At 37.9% G+C, this 20,797-nt stretch overlaps 1 protein-coding gene across 1 annotated transcript in view; it reads left to right on the forward strand.

Moving 5' to 3' along the window:
* Ophn1 (oligophrenin 1) overlaps window positions 1–20,797 on the forward strand; it is a 389,706-nt gene that overhangs the window by 211,423 nt on the left and 157,486 nt on the right. Inside the window, exons 7-11 of the mRNA XM_055605072.1 lie at window positions 4,473–4,583; window positions 11,002–11,106; window positions 12,567–12,696; window positions 15,265–15,365; window positions 20,394–20,485. Of these exons, the coding sequence (XP_055461047.1) occupies window positions 4,473–4,583; window positions 11,002–11,106; window positions 12,567–12,696; window positions 15,265–15,365; window positions 20,394–20,485 (539 nt within the window). The remainder of the gene's footprint in view (window positions 1–4,472; window positions 4,584–11,001; window positions 11,107–12,566; window positions 12,697–15,264; window positions 15,366–20,393; window positions 20,486–20,797) is intronic.

A 20,797-nucleotide genomic window follows, 5' to 3' on the forward strand; every position in this document is an offset into this window, starting at 1 on the left:
TCTATCTATCTATCTATCTATCTATCTATCTATCTATCTATCTATCTTACTTTGTTGGGTTTAGAACTCTGTATAGGCTAGGCAGGCACTGTAGCACTGAGTTACATCCCTTTTATTCCCATTCTGTTGGACTTTGTATTTTTTTGTCATTTCTATAATGTTATGTCCTTGGAATCCTATAGCGTGGAGCCTTTTCACATTGGCTGCTTTATTTAGCAATATGTATCTATTGTTTGCATTTTTATGACTTGGTAGCCCATCTTTTAGGGCTGTTGTCTGGTTGTACCACATATGTATTCCATATCCTGTAGAAGAATTTTTCTTCTGATTTTTGGAAGTTATTAATATGGCCATGATAAATAGTTGTGTACAGATTTTGTTGAAGTTGTTTGGGTAAATGATAGAAACAGTTGGGCTGCAGTGTAAGTAGATGTTTTCTTTTGTAAGAACCTGCTATTTTCCAACATGTAACATTTTTCTTTCCCACCAGCTCTGAGACTTGCTTTACGCCCCTATCAGTGTTCGATGTTATCAGTGCTTTCACTGTTAGTGTAATAGGTGTACTATTAGAAACCACATTTCTATTGTCATTTGAAATTTTTCAGTGACATGTAATATAGAGCATGTTCTCATATGCTTAACTGCCACTTGTCTGCTGAGATGTCTGATCAGATACTTTGCCTCTTTTTATTTAATTATTTTTATTAATTATAGTTTATTCACTTTGTATCGCCCCTGTACCTCCCACCCTCCTCCCCTCCCAATCCCACCTTCCCTCTTCCCCACCTGTGTCCCTCTCCCAGTCCACTGAAAAGGGAGGTGCTCCTCCCCTTCTCTCTGACCCTAGTCTATCAGGTCTCATCAGGAGTGACTGCATTGTCTTCTTCTGTGGCCTGGTAAGACTGCTCTCCCCCTCAGGGGGAGGTGATCAAAGAGCAGGCCAATCAGTTCATGTCAGAGACAGTCCCTGTTCCCATTACTATGGAACCCACTTGAATACTGAACTGCCATAGGCTACCTCTGTGCAGGGGTTTCAGGCCATCTTTATGAGTGGTCCTTGGCTGGAGTATCCATTTTAGAAAAGACCGTTGTGCTCAGAATTTTAAGATCTGTTGCTTTCCTTGTAGAGCTCCTGTACTCTCCAGGTCTTACTATCTCCACTACTTTCATAAGATTCCCTGTACACTGCCCAAAGTTTGGCTATGAGTCTCAGCATCTGCCTCAATACCCTGCAGGGTAGAGCCTTTCAGAGGCCCTCTGTGGTAGGCTCCTGTCCTGTTCCTCGTTTTCTCCCTCCTCCGATGTCTATCCTCTTTGCCTTTCTGAATGGGGATTGAGCATATTAGCCAGAGTCCTCCTTCCTCATTAGCTTCCTTAAGTGTACAAATTTTAGTATGTTTACCGTATATTATATGTTTAATGTCCACTAATGAGTGACTTATACACTGTATGTCTTTCTGCTACTGGGCTATCTCACTCAGGATGATCTTTTCCAGTTCCCACCATTTACCTGCAAATTTCATGATTTCCTTGTTTTTCATTGCTGAGTAATATTCCATTGTGTAGATGTACTACAATTTCTGTATCCATTCCTCAACTGAGGGGCGTCTGGGCTGTTTCCAGCTTCTGGCTATTACAAATAAAGCTGCTACAAACATGGTTGAGCAGATGTCCTTGTTGTATACTTGAGCATCTTTTGCATATATGCCTAGCAGTGGTATAGCTGAATCTTGAGGAAGCGCTATTCCTAAATGTCTGAGAAAGCACCAGATTGATTTCCAAAGTGGTTGTACAAGTTTACATTCCCACCAGCAGTGGAGGAAGGTTCCCTTTTCTCCACATCCTCTCCAGCATGTGTTATCGCTTGAGGTTTTGATCTTAGCCATTCTGATGGGTGTAAGGTGAAATCTCAGGGTCATTTTGATTTTCATTTCCCTGATGACTAAAGACATTGAACATTTCTTTAAGTGTTTCTCTGCCATTCGATATTCCTCTATAGAGAGTTCTCTGTTTAGCTTTGTACCCCATTTTTAATTGGATTACTTTATTTGTTGCTGTTTAACTTCTTTAGTTCTTTATATATACTGGATATTAGCCCTCTGTCAGATATAGGGTTGCTGAAGATTCTTTCCCAATTTGTAGGCAGTCATTTTGTTTTGATGACAGTGTCCTTTGCTTTACAGAAGCTTTTCAGTTTCATGAGGTCCCATTTATCGGTTGTTGCTCTTATACAAGTTTGTATCATCGTTTTTAGCAGTGACTTTGGTATAGCACATATTGATTTAATGAAATTTTACATATCCATATTTTCACTGAATCATACTTTTGATGTGTTTAAAAGTCTTGTCAATTTAAAGTCATGTAGATTTTCTGCTTCCTCATCTTGTTTTGTAACACCTGAAGGCGGTCTCAAACTTGTATCTTGCTGCTTAGACTTTTAAGTACTGTCATAGGTGTGTCTTATCATATGTGGACAGATTTTCTCTGTCATTATCTTCCAAGATTTTAAAATAGTGTCACCTAGATTTGACTAGGGAAATGGCACCCATGAAATCTTAACAACATGGTTACTTAAAGAAGACTGGCATAATTATACCACCATTTGATATGCTTTGTGGACAATGAAAAATTTCAGAATTGAAAATTGAAAATTTTTATCATTTCTGTTAGCATACAAATAAATGTATTTCAGTGTGACATTTCTACACATATACGTCATTATTATTTTCTTTTGCTCTACTTAGTTCTTCATACTCCTTTGGCTGATATTCTTCCTCCCCCAAAAGTTCATATATCAGCTTTCATAATATACATTCTAATCCTTTCTTGTTCTTTCCCCCTCCTCTAGTTCACTCCAAGGAAAGTTCTACTTCCCTGTCCTATAAAAACACATATAAAGATAAATTAAGATTCTGATTAAGAGGAGTGATGTGGTACTGTTTTCCCGACCTTGTCTTATTTCACTAAACCTTATGATTTATAATTCTGAAAATGGCATGATTTTGTTTTTTAATGCTAAATAAAATTCAATTCTGTTCATGCATCTCATTTTCAAAATTCTGTTCATCTGTTGATGGGCATCTAAGCTTGTTCCATACCATGGCTGTTGTGGATAGTGCAATAATAAACAGATGTACCAGTGTTTCTATAGTATGCTGACTTAGAGTACATACTACAGAACTTAGAGTACATACTACAGACTTAGAGTCCATACGTAGGAGCTGTGTAGCTGGTTAATATGATAATTCTTTTATTTTTGCAGAACCCTCAGTTATCATTGAAAATATTTCTTCATTCCATCTTTTTCGCTTGAATTCTGAGTACACATATGCTAAACATTTTGTCTACAAGTTCTCAGATATTTTATGTTGTTTATTTTCTTTGTTTTGACCTTTGTATTGATGTACATTCAAGATTGCTGATTTGTTTCCCATATTGTCAGGACTCTCACTCAGGGTCCTATCTAGGCTTAGTTGGTTGCTGTACCTCTGAGCACTATCCCCAGGCATAGACTTACTCATTCTTTCCTCAATCTTGTTTTTACTGGTGGTGAACTCAATAAAGCATGCTTCATTTCTGTTACAATGTTTTAGATGTCTGGAATTTCCTTTGGATCCATGCTTCAAGGTTGTTGGGTTTTTGTTTGTTTGTTTTGTTTTGTTTTTTGTTTTTTTTTTTTTTTGGTCTTCCCATACCACATCTACGGTTACATGTTGCTCTTATTTTCACTAGAACCCTTTTAATTTTACCATAGTTGTTTAAAATTCATGGTCTTATAATTCTACAGCCTCTGCCTGCTCTTAGTTTCTGCTGCTTGTTCTCACACTTCAGACTGTATTTTTTTTTTTTTTGGCCTTTTTTGCTTTTCTGCATAAAAGGCAGAAAAGGATGTTTGGCTAAAGAAACTGAAGTAAGTACTTAATGTGAGGTTTCATCCTTATTTGACTAGGACGTATGTTGGGCTTAGTTTGTTCATACTGCAGTTTCTTTGGATCTCTTGTCTCTGTGTTTTCTTGGCAATTTATTGTTAGGTTGGCTGTAGTTCCTCACTGGGAGTTATCCCCACAGCTCTGAACACCTTTCACTCCCAGGTGTCTGTTGTCATGGGTTCTGATTCTCTCCATTCAACTACAATCTCATCTTTGCAGCAGCACTTATCCTTATGACTTGAATTTTCTGTTGGATTTAAGAATGCTTTTCTAGCTTGTTAAGCTTTTTTCTTGATTTGAAAATCTAATTTATCACTCCCAGGCTTCCAACATGTTGGACTAGAAATAGGACGCCTTGAGGCTTTTTGATATCCTGGTTTTGTATACCCTCTATAAAATGTAAATAAAGAAAACAATAGAAATAGCATATTTGCAGGGTGCTCGATGATGCCTCTTCAGCTGTAGATGCTGACTGATGCTATCACTCCTGACTTTCAAAACAGATCATGTTCATTTGTGACATTTGTTGCCTTCTTTCTACAGGCAGACCTTCAAGTGGATAAGGAAAGGCACAATTTCTTCGAGTCTTCTCTTGATTATGTCTATCAAATTCAGGAAGTTCAGGAGTCCAAGAAGTTCAATATCGTGGAACCAGTAAGTTCTATCTGTTGGTGAATACATGTATACCTGCACATGTATGTACACATGCACATCCTTCCCAAATGTCCAAGTGAATGTGAAGAGCTTCGGTCATAAGATTGGCAGCTCAAAGAATAAAAACACCAATCCATGCTCAACAATATATGTCAATCATTTTGTCACACAGTTTTTTTTTTCTTGCTCTTTTAGAGATGTTCACTGTTTTGCTCTCCGTTTATGACCATTTTCCCACTTAAACGTTTTCCTCTGATTTTATCTCCCAAATTCTACATCACACTTTATTTTTCACTTCAAAAAGTAATATTTTATTAATGATTGGAGAATTTGATAAAATTTGTCTTGATCTCATTCACCATACTACTTTTAATTCCTCCCATATGTACACTCATAACATCCCCCTCTTCTTTTTTTAAAGAAAAGACTATCTCAATTCTCTTTTTCTTTTTTAAAGAAAAGGCTATCTCGCAGCTGCTTTCCTGGTTCTTAACAATATCTCTGCCCCCTTTTCTGTGATGTTTGCTTAAGATTAGGGGTAGTGTTCTAAATGTATTGACTGGAGGCAGGGACTCTGTTATCAGTTTATTTCTGAATTTTGAGCACTTGTAGGTTTCTGTAATATTCTCCATATACTGCAAAACTAAACTTATTCTGTGAGTGCTAAGAGCTACACTTATCTCTGGATGTAAGGATGAGTATTTAGAATACAGTTATGTAGAGTATGCTGGTTTAGGAAGATGGCTGGGGCAAATTCTACTCTGGGTAGCATGACCTCACCAGCCATAGATAGCTAGCTAAATTAATAGTGCCCAGTATGCATTCCCTCCCATTGGTAGACCTTAAATCCAATCAGTGACTGTTACGTATTTAAATACATCATTGTATGTTTCAGTATATCTTGCCATGCTTTCATTGTTCTTGTTTGTTGCCATTATAACTGCATCGGACTTGATTGCTCCCCTCCCTTGCCAGCTTGCATGACTTCCTGAAACTATGAGGACTAAGCCTCAGAGAGGAGTCTTCCAGGTCAGATCTCAATCAGTTCCTCCAAATCTTGTGTCTGAACAACCAGGCCTTATCTTCTATTTTGAAAGGTACCAAAGGCAGCAGCAATAGCCTATATTGTTTTGGGGCAGATCTCTTGGACTCCTTTAACCAATAACAAAATGGGTTTGATATGCCTGGCACTAGGTTTTTGTCAGGTATTGTATATTCTTTGGGGGAAGGGTCATTGTCATCCCAATGGGTGTAACTTCCAGTAAATGATATATCTCTTGTTGTGTGAGTATACACATAAACTTTTGGGGCTGAAGAGATAGCTCAGAAGTTAAGAGCACTGGATGCTCTTCCAGAGGTCCTGAGTTCAATTTCCAGCAACCACATGGTGGCTCACAACCATCTATAATGAGATCTGGTGCCCTCTTCTGCCGTGGGGGTATACATGCAGAAAGAATATTGTATACATAATAAATAAATAAATCTTTAGAAAAAATATGATTCCGTACTGTTTTTTCAGTCATTTCTAGTGTTATTTATTCCTTGTCCTTTCCTTTCCGTTTGCATTGCTATCCTTCTCTCCTCAGGCCCCACCAAGGGATTCCAACTTACTTCACCCCTTAAAGCAACTGTGTCCTACAAATCCCTGTCTAGTGTTCCTGCTCAGCCTATCCTCTGCTATGTTCTGTTCTGTTCTTTTCTTTTTTTTTTTTACTTTTCTGGTAGCTGCAGTTATTCTGAGTTATAGACTCACTTCTGTATATTTGAGGTTAGAGTCTGAGTTACCCCACTCAATATAATATTTTCCATTTCATCCATTTATCAGCAATTTTATGATTTTATTTTTTATCACAACTGAATGTAAGTGCCATATTTTCATTATCTTTTCCTCAATTGTAGGGCATTTGGATTGTTTCTAAGCTTTTCCTTGTTAATGTAATTTTTTTATTTATTACAATTTATTCACTTTGTATCCCAGCTGAAGCCCCCTCCCTCATCTCCTCCCATGCTCCTTCCCCAGTCCCCTCCTCCCATTCCATCTGACCTTAGCCTATCAGGTCTCATTAGGACTGGCTGCATTGTCTTTTTCTGTGGTCTGGTAAGGCTGCTCCCCCCTCAGGGGGAGGTGATCAAAGAGCCAGCCACTGAATTCATGTCTGAAACAGGCCCTGTTCCCCATACTGGGGAACCCACTTGGAGAATGAGTTGCCATGGGCTACATCTGAGGAGGGGTTCTAGGTTATCTCCATGCATGGTCCTTTGTTGGAGTATCAGTCTCAGAAAAGATGCCTGGGCCCAGATTTTTTGGTTCTCTTGCTCTTCTTGTGGATTGTTTCTATTTTTTAACTATCATGTAGAGCAGTAGTGATCATTGTAGAGTAGGATAAAGAATCTTTTGGGTATATCACAAGAGTGGCAGGTAGGTCTCTGTTCAGTTCTATTGCTCATTTAAAATATCTTTGGTTGCTTGTTTTCTTGACTCTTTTTTAAAAGATACATTATATGGATTTTGCTTCTCTAGCTGTGCGGAAGGTTTTTAGTTTTATGAAGTCTCACTTATCTGTTATTGGCCTAATCCTGGGCAAATTGAGTCCTGTTCAGAAAGTCCTTTTCTGCACCTGAATCTTTTTGGATAGAGCCTCTGTTTTCTTCTAGCTGTTTCAGGATTTACAGTATTTGGTTAACTTAAAGTTAATTTTGTACAGAGTGATTGATAGAGGCCAAATTTTATTTATCTACATGTAGACATCCAGCTTTACCAACTCTGTGTGCTGAAGATGCCATATTTTTTGCAAAGATTTTCAGCATCTTTGTCAAATATTAGACAGCTATAGATACATTTACTTGTATTGGAGTTTTTTTCTCCATTGTCTATAAGTCTGATTTTGTGCAAGACCATGCAATTTTTTTTCACTAGTGTAGCCCTGTAATAAATCTTGACATCTGGAATATGAATTGCATTAGTATTTTTCTTTTTAGGCAGTATTGCTTTGGCTATTTAGGAGTCTTTTGTTGTTCCCTATAAATTTTAAGATTTTTTTTTCCTCCAATCTTTGATGAATGTGTTATTTTGATTTGGTTTGTACTGAATCTGTAAGTTGTTTTTGTAGAATGGTCATTTTCACAATAATATTCTAATAATATTCTACCTGTGAGCATGGAAGCTGTTTCAATTTTCTAGTGTCTTTCTCAGTCCCTTTCTCCAGAGATTTCATTGTAGAAGTCTTTTTCTTTCTCTTCTGGTTGTTCAAATCCTAGTGTGTATTTTTGTTTTGTTTTGTTTTTAAGCTATTGTGAGCGGAAACATAGTCTTGATCTCTTTTTCAATGTGTTTTCTGTAGGTATATATAATAGCCACTGATTTTTGTAAGTTATCCTGCCACTTTGCTGAAATTGTTAATCATTTCTAGTTTTCTGGTGGTGTTTTTGTGATCTCTTATGTATAATATCATTTGCAAATGGGGCTAATTCAGCTTTTCTTGTTTGTATCCCTTTAATTTTATTCTCTTATTTTATTGTTCCAACCAGTGTTTTGAGAACTATATTTGAAAGTAGTGGAGACAGTGGACAGCCCTGTCTCATTTCTGATTTTAGTGGAAATTTTCTTTGACCGTTTCCCCTATACTCCAATGTTCACTGTAGGTCTGTCATGAAAACATGTTGGATTTTGTCAAAGGCTTTTTCTTCATCTATTGAGATGATCATGTGAATGTTTTCTTTAAGTTAATTTATATGATTTATTACACTTGTGGATTACATATGATGAAACTGCCCTGCATCTCTGGGCTAAAGCCAACTTGATCATGATGAGTGATCTTTTTGATATATGCCTAAATACAGTTTGAAAGTATGTTATTGGGGATATTTGCACCTATGTTTATCATGGATGTTGGCTGTAGGATTTGTTGTTACTGTGTCTTTACCTGGTTTTGCTATTAAATAATACTGGCTTTATAAACTCTCTCTCTCTCTCTTTGTGTGTGTGTGTGTGTGTGTGTGTGTGTGTGTGTGTGTTTTAAGACAAGGTTTCTCTGTGTATCCCTGACTGTCCTGGAATGCCCTCTGTAGACCAGGCTGGCCTTGAACTCAGAGATTTACCTGCCTCTGCCTCCAAATTGCTAGGGTTAAAGATGTGAACCACTGTGTTAATTTTTCTTCCTGGATCATCTTTGAAAGGCTTACATTATTCTGCTATGAATCCATCTGGGCCTGGACTTCTGGGCATTCTACTCATGCTTTCTGAAAGCTTCAAAATCTATGTATCATATACTTCAGCCTGTGCTAAGAACTCATTGCCCTTACATTCAATCATTTCCTGTTCTACTATTTTTATATCTACCTTACGTAATTGTTTCTACTAAATTACCTTTGATTTATTACAAAATTTAGTGTTTTGATTTGAAAATATGCTGATTTTTGACAACTGTTTTTTTTTTTATATTACTATGTAGTGCATTCATCACAGAAAGGGTTAAAATAGTGCATTGGATGGTCAAAAATCCCTTATACAAAAAATAACTTCATCGGTTCTATATTATTTTCCCTTCCAAGTTGTTTGTGTATATATCTCTTTCTATGTGCTTAACATATACTTTTGTTATGGATTTTTTTCCATTATTACAGGAAGAACTTATTGAAATAAAATTTTACGAGACAAAATATGGATAAACTTGCTTACATTTTGGTGTGTATATCTATATCTTACCTAAGTAAAGCTTTATAAGTAATGCAACACTCCGGCTACATATTTCCAAAGACTTAACTGCTTTATACATACATGTTATAAAGATACTTATGTAAAAGGCAAAAATGAAGAATCAACATAATCCTTGAGGTTTTTCAGTATTACTTCAAAAAGCTCTCTCTCTCTCTCTCTCATAGTAGAAAACTATGCATCTGTTTATCCTAGAAAAAAAATGTAAAAGGATAATGCTATCATGTAAAGGAGTCACAGAACATAGCTGTATGTCCCATGACATGTACTTTTGAGTATGAATGTCTCTCTATATATGGCATGTGAGATTGTATGACTGAGTATGTGTGTGCTGATAAGTGTATTTTTATAACTCTGTATGTACTATGTGAAAGTAAGTATGCATTCATTTATTGAAGAATCAGCAAGAATTTTGTTGTATATTGTAGTAAACCAGAGTGACAGGTTCTTTCTTTATGAACACTATACTCCCATGGAGTAGCAAGAAGTGACGGAGCTATGTACATGATCAAAAAAGTTGTGAGAAGAGCTACATATGTGCAGGGGTTCTAGATTATCTCCATGCATGGTCCTTGGTTGGAATATCACTCTCAGAAAAGATCCCTGAGCCCAGATTTTTGGTACTATTGCTCCTGTCCTCTCCAGATCTTTATATCTTCCCCTTCTTTCATAAGATTCCCTGCATTCTGCCCAAAGTTTGGCTATGAGTCTCAACATCTGCTTTGATACCCTGCTGGGTAGATGCTTTCAGAGGCCATCTATGGTAGGCTCCTGTCCTGTTCCCTGTTTTCTCCCTAAGTGGGTTACATAGTAATGGGAAGAGGGACTGTCTCTGACATAATCTGATTGGCCTGCTCTTTGATCACCAACCCCTGAGGTGGGGAGCAGCCTTACCAGGTGACTGAAGAAGACAATGCAGCCAGTCCTGATGAGGGATATGTGGAGATCAAATGATAACTGTGTGATCTGAGGAGTGACCTCAGGTTGTCAGGTTTGTTTAGCAAGTGTCCTTACCCAATGAGCTAGCTCACCGGCCATAGCTTGAATGTTTGGAAAATTAAAAAAGTAAACACCTCATCATTTGTACATCATCTTCTGCAAGAAGCAACTACTACGGGCTACTCCTGAGGGCATATTTGTCAAATATCTGTTTTCAAAAATTCTTGGGAAAAGAAGTGGTTGGGAGTTTTGAAAAAAAAAAATTGGAATATGTGCATTCACATAATGAAACATCTTAAATTGATCCCCAGTATAAACACAAAGTCTGTTTATATTTCTTATACACCTTATCCTCATAACCCAAAGATTTTATAGACTATTTTTAGTGTGTTTGCATTTTCCACAGTGTGCCTGAGGCAAATCACATGCGGTCAGATGCCATTTTTGGCATTTGAAATTTTCAGTTTTGGATTTGATATTTTTGGATGAGATATGCTGTACCTGTTTAGAGAAGGAACTTCAGTTTTTGCAGTATATAATTCCCGCGTGGCTTTGTATGCTGTCTAAAATGGATCCAGTTACTAGTCCTTTCTGAGACTGAATGCATGAAGTCTTTAACCTAATCTGAAAATGCTTACGTGTATACCCACTTGTGCTACCAGGACTGCTCTTATCAGTGTCCTTGGTAAACATTCTGAAGATTCTTCCCTGACTTCATGGTGATAAAAGTGGGTTTCTAAAGGCGATTTTGTCTGTTTCCTTTAGGTCTTGGCCTTTCTTCACAGCCTCTTCATTTCCAACAGCTTGACTGTGGAGCTCACACAAGATTTCCTCCCATACAAACAGCAGCTGCAGCTCAGTTTACAGAACGTGAGTGGCATGTGGATGTCTTCACCTGTCTTTCCAGTGGGGTTTGAGCCCCAGTGGTCTTAACTTTGGAATTACAGGTTATTGAACTACAGCCAATTGGTCCAGACAAAGTGGTATATATATAGTATATAGACAACATTTTATCAGGTGCTACATTGCATGTTCTTGCAAAATAGTTTTGACACTTCCTTCTCTTTGAGCTGTCCTATTGTCCAAACCTATCCTTATTCAGGAACACCTTGATCTAGCCGGGATTGAGTAAGTGTTGATACTTCACTATATCTCTTACAGATCAGAATCTGGCTGTAGGTTTATTTAAATTTGAAGCTTAGACCTTAAGCTACTTCCCAAGTCAGTTGAGCCACTTGATGTGGGCTTTATTGTTGTGAATACCCCTTATTTCTTCTTTCTCTCATCACTTAGTAGAGTTAAGCAAATGAATTTTAAAGCATATCTCCATCTTTGTGTACACACTAGTGCTTGTAAATGAGTATAGACACAGCATTTTTATGTATTGGGAAGTGAGGATTCACTAGTTTATCATTTGATGGGTATTTATGGATACCATGAAAATACATCTTGTTTAAGACATACCAGAATGAGGCATCACGGCTTGTCTGTCTTGAAGGATCACATATTTTCTTAGAGTAGAGGCATAACTACAGATAAATCAGAATCCCTTAGAGTACTGTTACTATATGGAATCAAAGCAGCATTTTTTAAAACACAGAGAATGTAACAATTGGTAGTCTGAGAAGATGTCACTAAGATCAGGTGTCATGGGACCAGGTGCTACATTGCATGACATTCATAGATGTGTTTTTTAAATTAAAAATTGACTATAAGATGCTTGCTTAGGGAGATTGTGGTGTACAGTTTTACCTACTTTTTTCTTTCTGCATTTATTCCTTCCTTCTGGGTCCTCTCCTTTACCTGAACGTGAGAGTACCTATTTTCTGCTGACTTACAAAATCTTTCTACAATCAAGTTGACTCTTCTGCCATGTGTAACTTGACAAATGTGAGCTAATACCAAGAGTTTGCATGTGTACTCATGGCTGACTCATTGTTGACAGTCAGTGTAGTTCATATCTTCTCCACTAACATAAAGAAGTTGCCATGATACTATTATCTCTGAAAAACTTTGCCATAGTTGCCATTATTGTAAAGTAAGGGTCAGTCTAATCTCAGAATTTCAAAGTTTCTTATTTTCTTGACGCTTAAATTAACTCCCCTGGGTAAAACCTCTCGCTTCTTGTGGTATCTCTGTTTTTGTTTCCTTTCTAGTACATAGGACCATTAAACCCTAGACTTGTTTTTTAGTTGCTACTATTCAGCACTTTTCTATGTTTTAGCACATTCTGTGAGCAGAGAAATCTCTGTGTTATATCTATGACTGATAAATAAACAGTCCTGTTGATGATGATGATGACAATAATGATTATAATGATTTCTTAACAGACAAGAAATCATTTCTCCAGTACCCGGGAAGAGATGGAAGAACTTAAGAAAAGAATGAAAGAAGCTCCTCAGACATGCAAACTTCCAGGACAGCCAACCATTGAAGGCTATCTCTATACGCAGGAGAAATGTGTGTGGGCATGCAGGGTTACGCCCTGGTTTCAGGAGGCTTACTGTTTTACCTTTCTGAACTCTGGAAACCCATGTTGTTCGTAGATTCATGCCTGATACGACTCCTTGGAAGGCAGAGTAGGAACAGTAAAAATGCAAAAGAAAGAAACTTGAGGGAGGGGGTTAAGTTACTATGTTTCTACAGTAGTAAGATGTAAACTTTTCTCTGAGATTCAAGATGAGGAATGGTATTTGCATCTGAGTATAATGTTAATTGCGTATGGTGAACTTTGGGTCAAAAAGGAGATAAAGCAAAGGAGCCTGAAAGGTCATATTTACTACATATACTATGTGCAGGGCTTTAAAAGCCTCATCCCATTTAATCTTTGATTCCACATTTTGCTCACTTCTACATGAGACCACTGAGGCTTAGAACAGTTGCTATATGTTAATTTTAGATGTATCCTATGCCATAACAGATACTCTTTCCAGTGTATTCTATTCCGCCTATCATCCTCAGAGCCTGTACAGCAGTGGTATTCAATGTGGGGGTGTGGCCCCTTTAGGAGTTGAAACAACCCTTTCACTGAGGTCTGCTGAGACCATTGGAAAGCAGATATTTTTACAATTCTTAACAGTAGCAAAATTACAGTTATGAAGTAGCAACGAAAATGATGTTATAGTTGGGAGTAATGACATGAGGAAATGTATTAAAGGGTTGCAGCATTAGGAAGGTTGAGAACCACTGCTTTACAGTGTAAAGAAGTGAGCAGCACTCCAGTTTTCTCTTCCCTTTGTGTACTCTCTGTACAAGAAAATCTAAACTGTCTTTTGTGTAGTAAATCTGCCCCCAATTGAGAACCTCTGATACATTCTGTGTGATATTTCTGTACCTCAGTTTGCTAACTTTCCAAATGACTGTCACTCAGCTGAATGATGCTCAGCAAGCATCGTTTCTACCAAATGCTATGTAACACACCGAGAGTACAAAAACAAAATGAATCTAACACGTTTTTTATTCTCAAAGCAATTCTTAGAATGATAGGATAGATAGGAAAGTATATTCATGAAGCATTTTGAGTACTCTCTTTGGGGCATATATCTAAGAGCTTCTCTGAGGAAGAGATGTTTGACCTAGAACTTGAATGTTTGGTAAAAAAGTAATAGATTTAAAAAATGGGGTAGAGAACTACAGGTGTGTGCTGCGTATGAGCAGAGACACATGAGTGTTGGAGATCATACTTCATACTTAGGTCTTGGTTTGCCAAGGTTAGTCCTTGTTGTCCTGATGAAGTTATTCATTCTGAAATATTTGTTGTGTTCAATCCATTCTTAAATATGTGCTGAGTTTGCAGTACAAATTATATGGCCACTTATTTGGGAACTGAAAATAATTCAGTGACACAGGAGCATAGAGGTGAGGGTGGCTAGTGATAAGGCCAGTATTGTCAATTTGATCAAAGTATGGTGGCTTTGGAGACTACGTTGTTTGGGGAGAGTGGAAAAATCATGCCTGATTTATAACAAGGGAAATTACATCAATAGAAAGATATTTAAAAGGGTTGGATAGGAGTGAACCAGAGATGGGGAAATGAGAGAAGTCTGCTGAAATGATTCATGGGAGAAAAAAAGTAAATTTGTATTTTATTGGAAAAATGTTGCAAGTATTAGGAAAACAAGACAATGCTAACATCCTTTAACTAATTAATTGCTAAAGGGGTAGGTGATGCCGGAGCCAGCCAGCAGAGTTGAATGGTTCTTGAGTCGGGAGTGAGGATTAATATTAATAAAATAAACACACAACACACAGGAAACTTTTTAAAGGTCCAGACTCAACAGCCACAGCAAAAGGCAGGCTGCTGCAGCAAGCAGCGCGAGCAGCAAGTCTCAAGTCTCTGCCTCCTCCTCTGCCTCCAGCCCTCTGACCTCTTTATTTGTCAGGAGTTACTTTTAGCCAGTAAAACATCTCAGAATAATAGGTTAATTTGCACAAAGAGCCTGAGGAAGAGGTGTGACCCTCACAAGCTATCCCACCTGCTGTCACAAACAAAAGGAGATAGACTTGCAAGTTCTTCTCTGCCGTTAGTAAAGGCCTGCTAAAAGCCATCTCTCCGCCCAGATTTAAATATCAAAGCAGGCCGCTGGAGTCATGGCTCCCAACAAGGAGATAGTTGAAGGAGAGACATGCAAGGAGATACAACTCAATGGTAGTCAAATGGGAGGTTTCAAGAAAGAGGAATGCTGGCAGGGGATTCCAGCTTCTGGATGCATAGGTGTCTCTATTCCCAGGCACTGTTGCAGGAAGAATAGGTTTTGAATGAGCCAAGAATCTATATGGGAAGCAATTGGTGAGGAATTGGTATCTCTGTGGGTGCAGCCAATATATGGGATAGGTAACGATGGAGCACCAGCAAAAGGCACAGATTGACCTCGGCTTTTTCTACAAAGAGTAACTGATAGGCTGGGGATATGCATAGTATGTAGAGGCTTTGGGTTCAGGCTTAAACACTGGAGAAAAAGCCAACAGGAAACATCTGCTTTGGGTAGCTGAAACATTCTGCTAGTTCACTTTCTCCTATCTTTATAGGGGCTCTGGGGATATCCTGGGTGAAATACTACTGCCGGTATGAGAAAGAGAGTAGAACACTCACCATGACACCGATGGAACAGAAGCCAGGTGCTAAGCAGGTCAGTTCTTGTTACTACTACTTTTTGAGTTCATCTGTGCGACTGTAGCTCAGAAAAGAATATATATTGACACAGTGGCAAATAATCAAGTCTATCATTATCATGTCAAATCATAGTTTTACATGTCCTCCTTGGCCTAAGTTTACGTGAGACATAACTAAGATCAGGCCCAATGTTGTTATTATTTGGCTTGGTTTTTTAAAAAGTGTCTTGCTCTGTGACCCAGGTTGGCTTGGAACTCATTGTGTAGCAGAGACCTATGCCTGGAGCTTGCAACAAGTCTCTTGCCTCAGAATCTTGAGTTTTGGGATTAACAGCTGTTGTTAAATATGCAGCTCCTATCATCAGGGCCTGTAAGCTTGTCTTTACCTTTTCAGCCTGTTTAACTACCTATCACTTTTACAAAGAACATATCCAAAACATAGATAATTCTTTTAAATAGTGACTATTAAAAAGTATGAATTAATTTCCAGATGCTTTCATTAAAATTATATGTAGAAGGAATTAATTATTCCATAAATATTAATTAATACTGGAAATTAATGTGGAAGCAGTTTTCTTTAACCTGGTAGTTCCCCAATGTTTGACACAGAGAGACTATGATTTATTATTAATCTGTAGGCACTATTCTGGGCAGGCTCTGATGTATTCTAATACTGCTAGTCTTAAAATCCACATAAAGTCCAATCGCTTGCCAATCTAATGACTCCTGAGTGGCTTCTGCATCAGTCTGTCCTATGGCACACTTCCCTTGACCTTGTGCTCTCAGTCCATCCAGTCCAGGCACCAAGATCCTTTCTATTTTTTTCCTGTTGCATATTCTCCTTCCTTGTGGTTCCTCAAGGAAGCCCTGTGTACCTCTCTTCTGCCTAGTCACAGGCCTCAGCATCTTTATTAACCAATCACAGATAATTAATTGGAGAACATTCTCTGCATAACAAGGATATAAGAGATGGTTTAATACTTATAACAATATCTGTGGCAAGTCAGTAACCAGATCTCAGGGTACTAAAATCAGCATCTGAAAACACATTACAGGATACCTTCTTCCAACAAGTGGTGTGTGTGTGTGTGTGTGTGTGTGTGTGTATGTGTGTATATGACCAATTCTGTAGTATAGCCCAAGATGAATTTGCTGAAGCCTGTTGACACATTTACCTAAGGGTGTACCCTAGCTTAAACCTAACATTTAATATATATATATATTATATCTAATAAGTATACATTTATTAAAAGTATGTATGTATATATATTGAAGCTAACATTACCTATACCCACATTAAATAGTTACATACTTTTGGAAGCTCTAAGCACACACACGAAGACCCAAATTAGCTAGATGGGAATTTGGAGAAAACAGCCAATTTATGTTAACAGTATTTTCTGTAGATGACCAGTCTGGGATAACTTGTACATAGAAAACTAGAGGAGACTGATTTTGATTCCAGACTGTTGAAAACTCCTTTTTGCTTGGGTCTTTAAGCACTGAGCCTACTATTGTACCTTAAGTGTAGGTTTAAGCTGGGGTCCAGCCTTAGGTAACTGTGTCAGTATGCTTAATCAGAATCATCTTGGGCTACAATACAGAATTTGTTCTTAATTAGCGTGAACTTGTCTATTGTAGCTGAGTAGCAAATGCTTATGAGAAATACTAGCTGCAGTCTTTTGTTTTCCTATTTCATGTTAGGGCATGGCAGTTGCTGAGATGAGGTTTCAAGTAGCATGGGATGGCTTCAAACTCATTATGATGTGAAGCATGACCTTGAACTTTTTATTCTCCTGCCTCACTTCTTTTTATTATTATTATTAGTTACATTTTATTGACTCTGTATCTGCCTCACTTCTTGAGCCCTGGAATTACCAGTGTATATCACCATGACTAGTTTATGTGGTACTGGGGATAAACCCAGGACTTTCTGCCACTTACAAGTGAACTACTTTCTAAGCCCCCAGTTTCTTTTTATTCTATACAAATTATTATCTGGAATCTGCATGTTAGCTTTTCTCTCATAGAGAGTAATAACTTTTAGGTTTTTCATTCCTGTTTAAAAGAGCATTTTGTTCAAGACAAAATCAATAGGCACCACCTTTATATCCTTAGCATATGATAGCAGTTTAGTTTTTCTTTCCTCTTTGTTTCATTGAGTGGATGCTTGCAAAATGGCAATTGTATGAGCCTAATACTGAGCTTCAGTGGGATTTTTGTTTTGTGAGATTTTTGTTTTGTGAGATATTTGTTTTTGTCTCTTTATGGATCTCCAGCTGTCCTGGAATTCACTATGTAGACCAGGTTGGCCTTGAACTCACAGAAATTTACCTGCCTCTGCCTTCTAAGTATTATCATGTGTGCCTGGCTTTGGGCCTAAGAAATTTTAATTTGGAATCCCTCAAGGGATGGAAAGAGGAACTCAGTTTCTCATTGAGAAGATAGTAATAAAATAGAAGTAGTTATTGAATTCACCCAATTTCTATTTGAAAATAATTTCTTCTTTTCAGTCTTCTGACACCACTCCAAGTAGTACTACATGTTTCTGAAAGGTAAATAATAGAAATAAATGATGCTAGGATGATGATAGTAGTAGCAGTAGTGGTGGTGGTGGTGGCAGTGGTTATGGTGGTAGAAGAGCCACCTTTTCCTAAATGCCAGTGTCTTCCAAAGACATATTCTACCATGTACCTTATTTCCTTTGTTAGCAGCACTGTGGAGCACATATCATGAACCCATTTGGAGATTGAAGAATTCACCCTATTCTTTACTATGACATTGACCCAAGTCCCATACCAGGTCAACCTGTAAAGTCTTATTTATGATATAATACTCATAATATTTATTATATAATACTCATAACCTGTTTCCTCCAAAGCAGTACTTTGTTGGAATTTTATCCTTCAATGTTAGACATAATGGAAAAGAGTAAGAATGAAGTGATGGATTTTGAATTTAAGTAACTGGGTTTATAGAACTGGTGATAGGGCTCACCATGTCAGGACCCTTGCTGCCAAGGATGAACTTGTACTGCTCCCACCCTCCCAACTCCCCAGTACACGAAAGAGCTGGGTTTAAATAGAAGTTCCTTGGCAAACTTGCGTTTTGACCTTGAATTAATTATTTAATATTACTCAGGTGCACCTTCCTCATCAGAAGAGTGAAAAGGTTGATGATTGAGTTCATAAACTCTTTTGAGCTCCGTTTACTAGGGACCAGAGATGAGGTACTGGAGACAGAGCATTTTCACATAAAGTACAAAGCATGGAGCGGGCAGTGTGGAGTTGGAAGAAAGTTGAAGTGTAGTTTATAGAACAAGTAGTAGTACATTCAGACCAAGAGTTACTTTGGATGGAGAGAACAGTACATGCAAAGGCATGGAGTCATTAAAGAGTATGGTTTGTATGTGAACTGTTTTGAACTCATGGGACATAAAATATTTGATGGAGGCTAGAGATACAGCTAGAGTGGTGTAGATGGGGCCTAGGATCCTAAGCTGCTATACTGTTGATGCTAGTTTGATGTTGTGAAAACGTTAAAAAGGGAGGATGCCTGCATGGGTCTTGTCATCTGCTTTAAGAAACTCATATATGACATGCCAAGTGTTACATATTGAAGAGTTAATGGAGGCTTAAGTTCTTGTAGTGGAAGAACAGCAGAAAGGATTGGCCCATGAATGGCTGAACTCACTGCTAGAGGAACACCTGTTAGTTAACTAAAGGGCACCAAGATATGGGATTTTTTTATATACTGAGTTTTATTTACTTTTATATTTTAAATTTTGGGACAGGCTCTCACTGTGTAATTCAGACCAGCCTTGAACTTTTTCTCCTTCTCACTCAGGTTGGATTTTGTGGATTACAGGTATGCATGTATGCATGTCTGAAATGGGTATAGATCTTAGCTCTGTGAGCTGTTTACTGTTTGACTTAGAATAACTTGGTGTTCACCAGTGATGCATATTGTTTTGTATGGAATAGTGCCATAAGTACGGACCTGGAGCTTAAGAAATGTTTCTGAGACAGTAACTAATAGTACTGTAGGCTAATAATACTCTTCTTATTTAATGAGTTGTGAAGTTAAGACAGAGAGAGAAAAACTGACTTGCCATGGTCACAGAGCTAGTAAATGCCATAACTACAGCAATATCTCAAATCATAAGCTTTCTACTTTCAGGCTACTTGGACCTTACCAACTTGCATAGCTTTAAGCAAGTTTGCTTCTCAGATTAACCTCTGGGTTATGGTGAGGGAAGTTGGTGTTAAACTACTTCATAAAACAATAAACACCTAATTAAAAAAAACCTTGTAGAGTATGTGGTCCGTAGTGTTATCTAAATTTTTTCTCTCTTTTGGTGCTACATTGACCCTGCTGAGATAATAGAGGAAAACAAACAATGGAGAATCAGGTGGTTTTTCTATGACCACCAAGGAGTTTGGCATATTTGTGTTCCCACGGGAAAATTACAAATCACGCTACCCTACATGTATCAATCATAAAAAATTGCTTTGATTCATAAACAAATTTGCTTATTTCTGTGCTTTTTCTCGACCTCTGGAGAGCCTGTTTTTATGATTTTTGTCATCCTGAAGGAGCGTACTGCCACATCCAGTAGGAAGTGCCTACACTCAACTTTTCTCACATATTCTAAGGGTAGTTTCAGATAGTTCCTTAGCCAGTCTCAGCTTCTTCCTCAGAGGCCTCATGAAAATTTGATTATATATACTTAATGCCATTTGGGCAATCCATCTCCTTTGCACTGCCCTTAGGTGATGTGCACTGAGCTTCCTGTTGAGTGTACTGTGCCGGGGAAAAGGCACTGGCCTACCCTGAGTGCTTTCTCCTGGTCTTGGCAACTGATTCTTTGAACAGTGAGAAGCCACTGGCCATGTTATTTTAAGAGTTGAAGGTAAAGGTTCTCAAACATATTACTCCTTCTGTCTTGGTCAACATCATCCAAGTGACCCTGAGGATACTACAGGAAAAGGAGGAAACTTGTGTGAATTTTAAAGAAATGCTTGTTAATGCTTCTCTCATATCAGGGACCCATGGACTTAACCTTGAAGTACTGCGTCAGAAGGAAGACAGAGTCAATTGACAAGAGATTCTGTTTCGATATAGAAACTAATGAAAGGTAAGTTAGAAGGCTGTAAATTGACAGGATCATTGCATATTACCCATGATTCTGGCTGGCTCTTTTATTTTCTCCTCTTATTTCTTGTTGCAGAAAAGGAACAAGTTATATATAGGCCAGTGCTATTCTTTCTTCCTGGACTTCCCTTCACATGAGCCTGTTAGACCAGGCCCAGAGCAATTTTTTTTGTTGTTCTGTTTTGTTTTTGTTTTCCATATATCCCTCAGCCACATTTACCTCACTAGCTCTGGGCAGAAAATGTCTTTCCTAAAATTTATTTTGCTGTCATAGATAAAAAAATGTTTTTTTTTT

The sequence above is a fragment of the Psammomys obesus genome, unplaced genomic scaffold (assembly GCF_907164565.1).
Source record: "Psammomys obesus unplaced genomic scaffold, mPsaObe1.curated_primary_1811, whole genome shotgun sequence".
NCBI classification, from domain to species: Eukaryota; Metazoa; Chordata; class Mammalia; order Rodentia; family Muridae; genus Psammomys; species Psammomys obesus.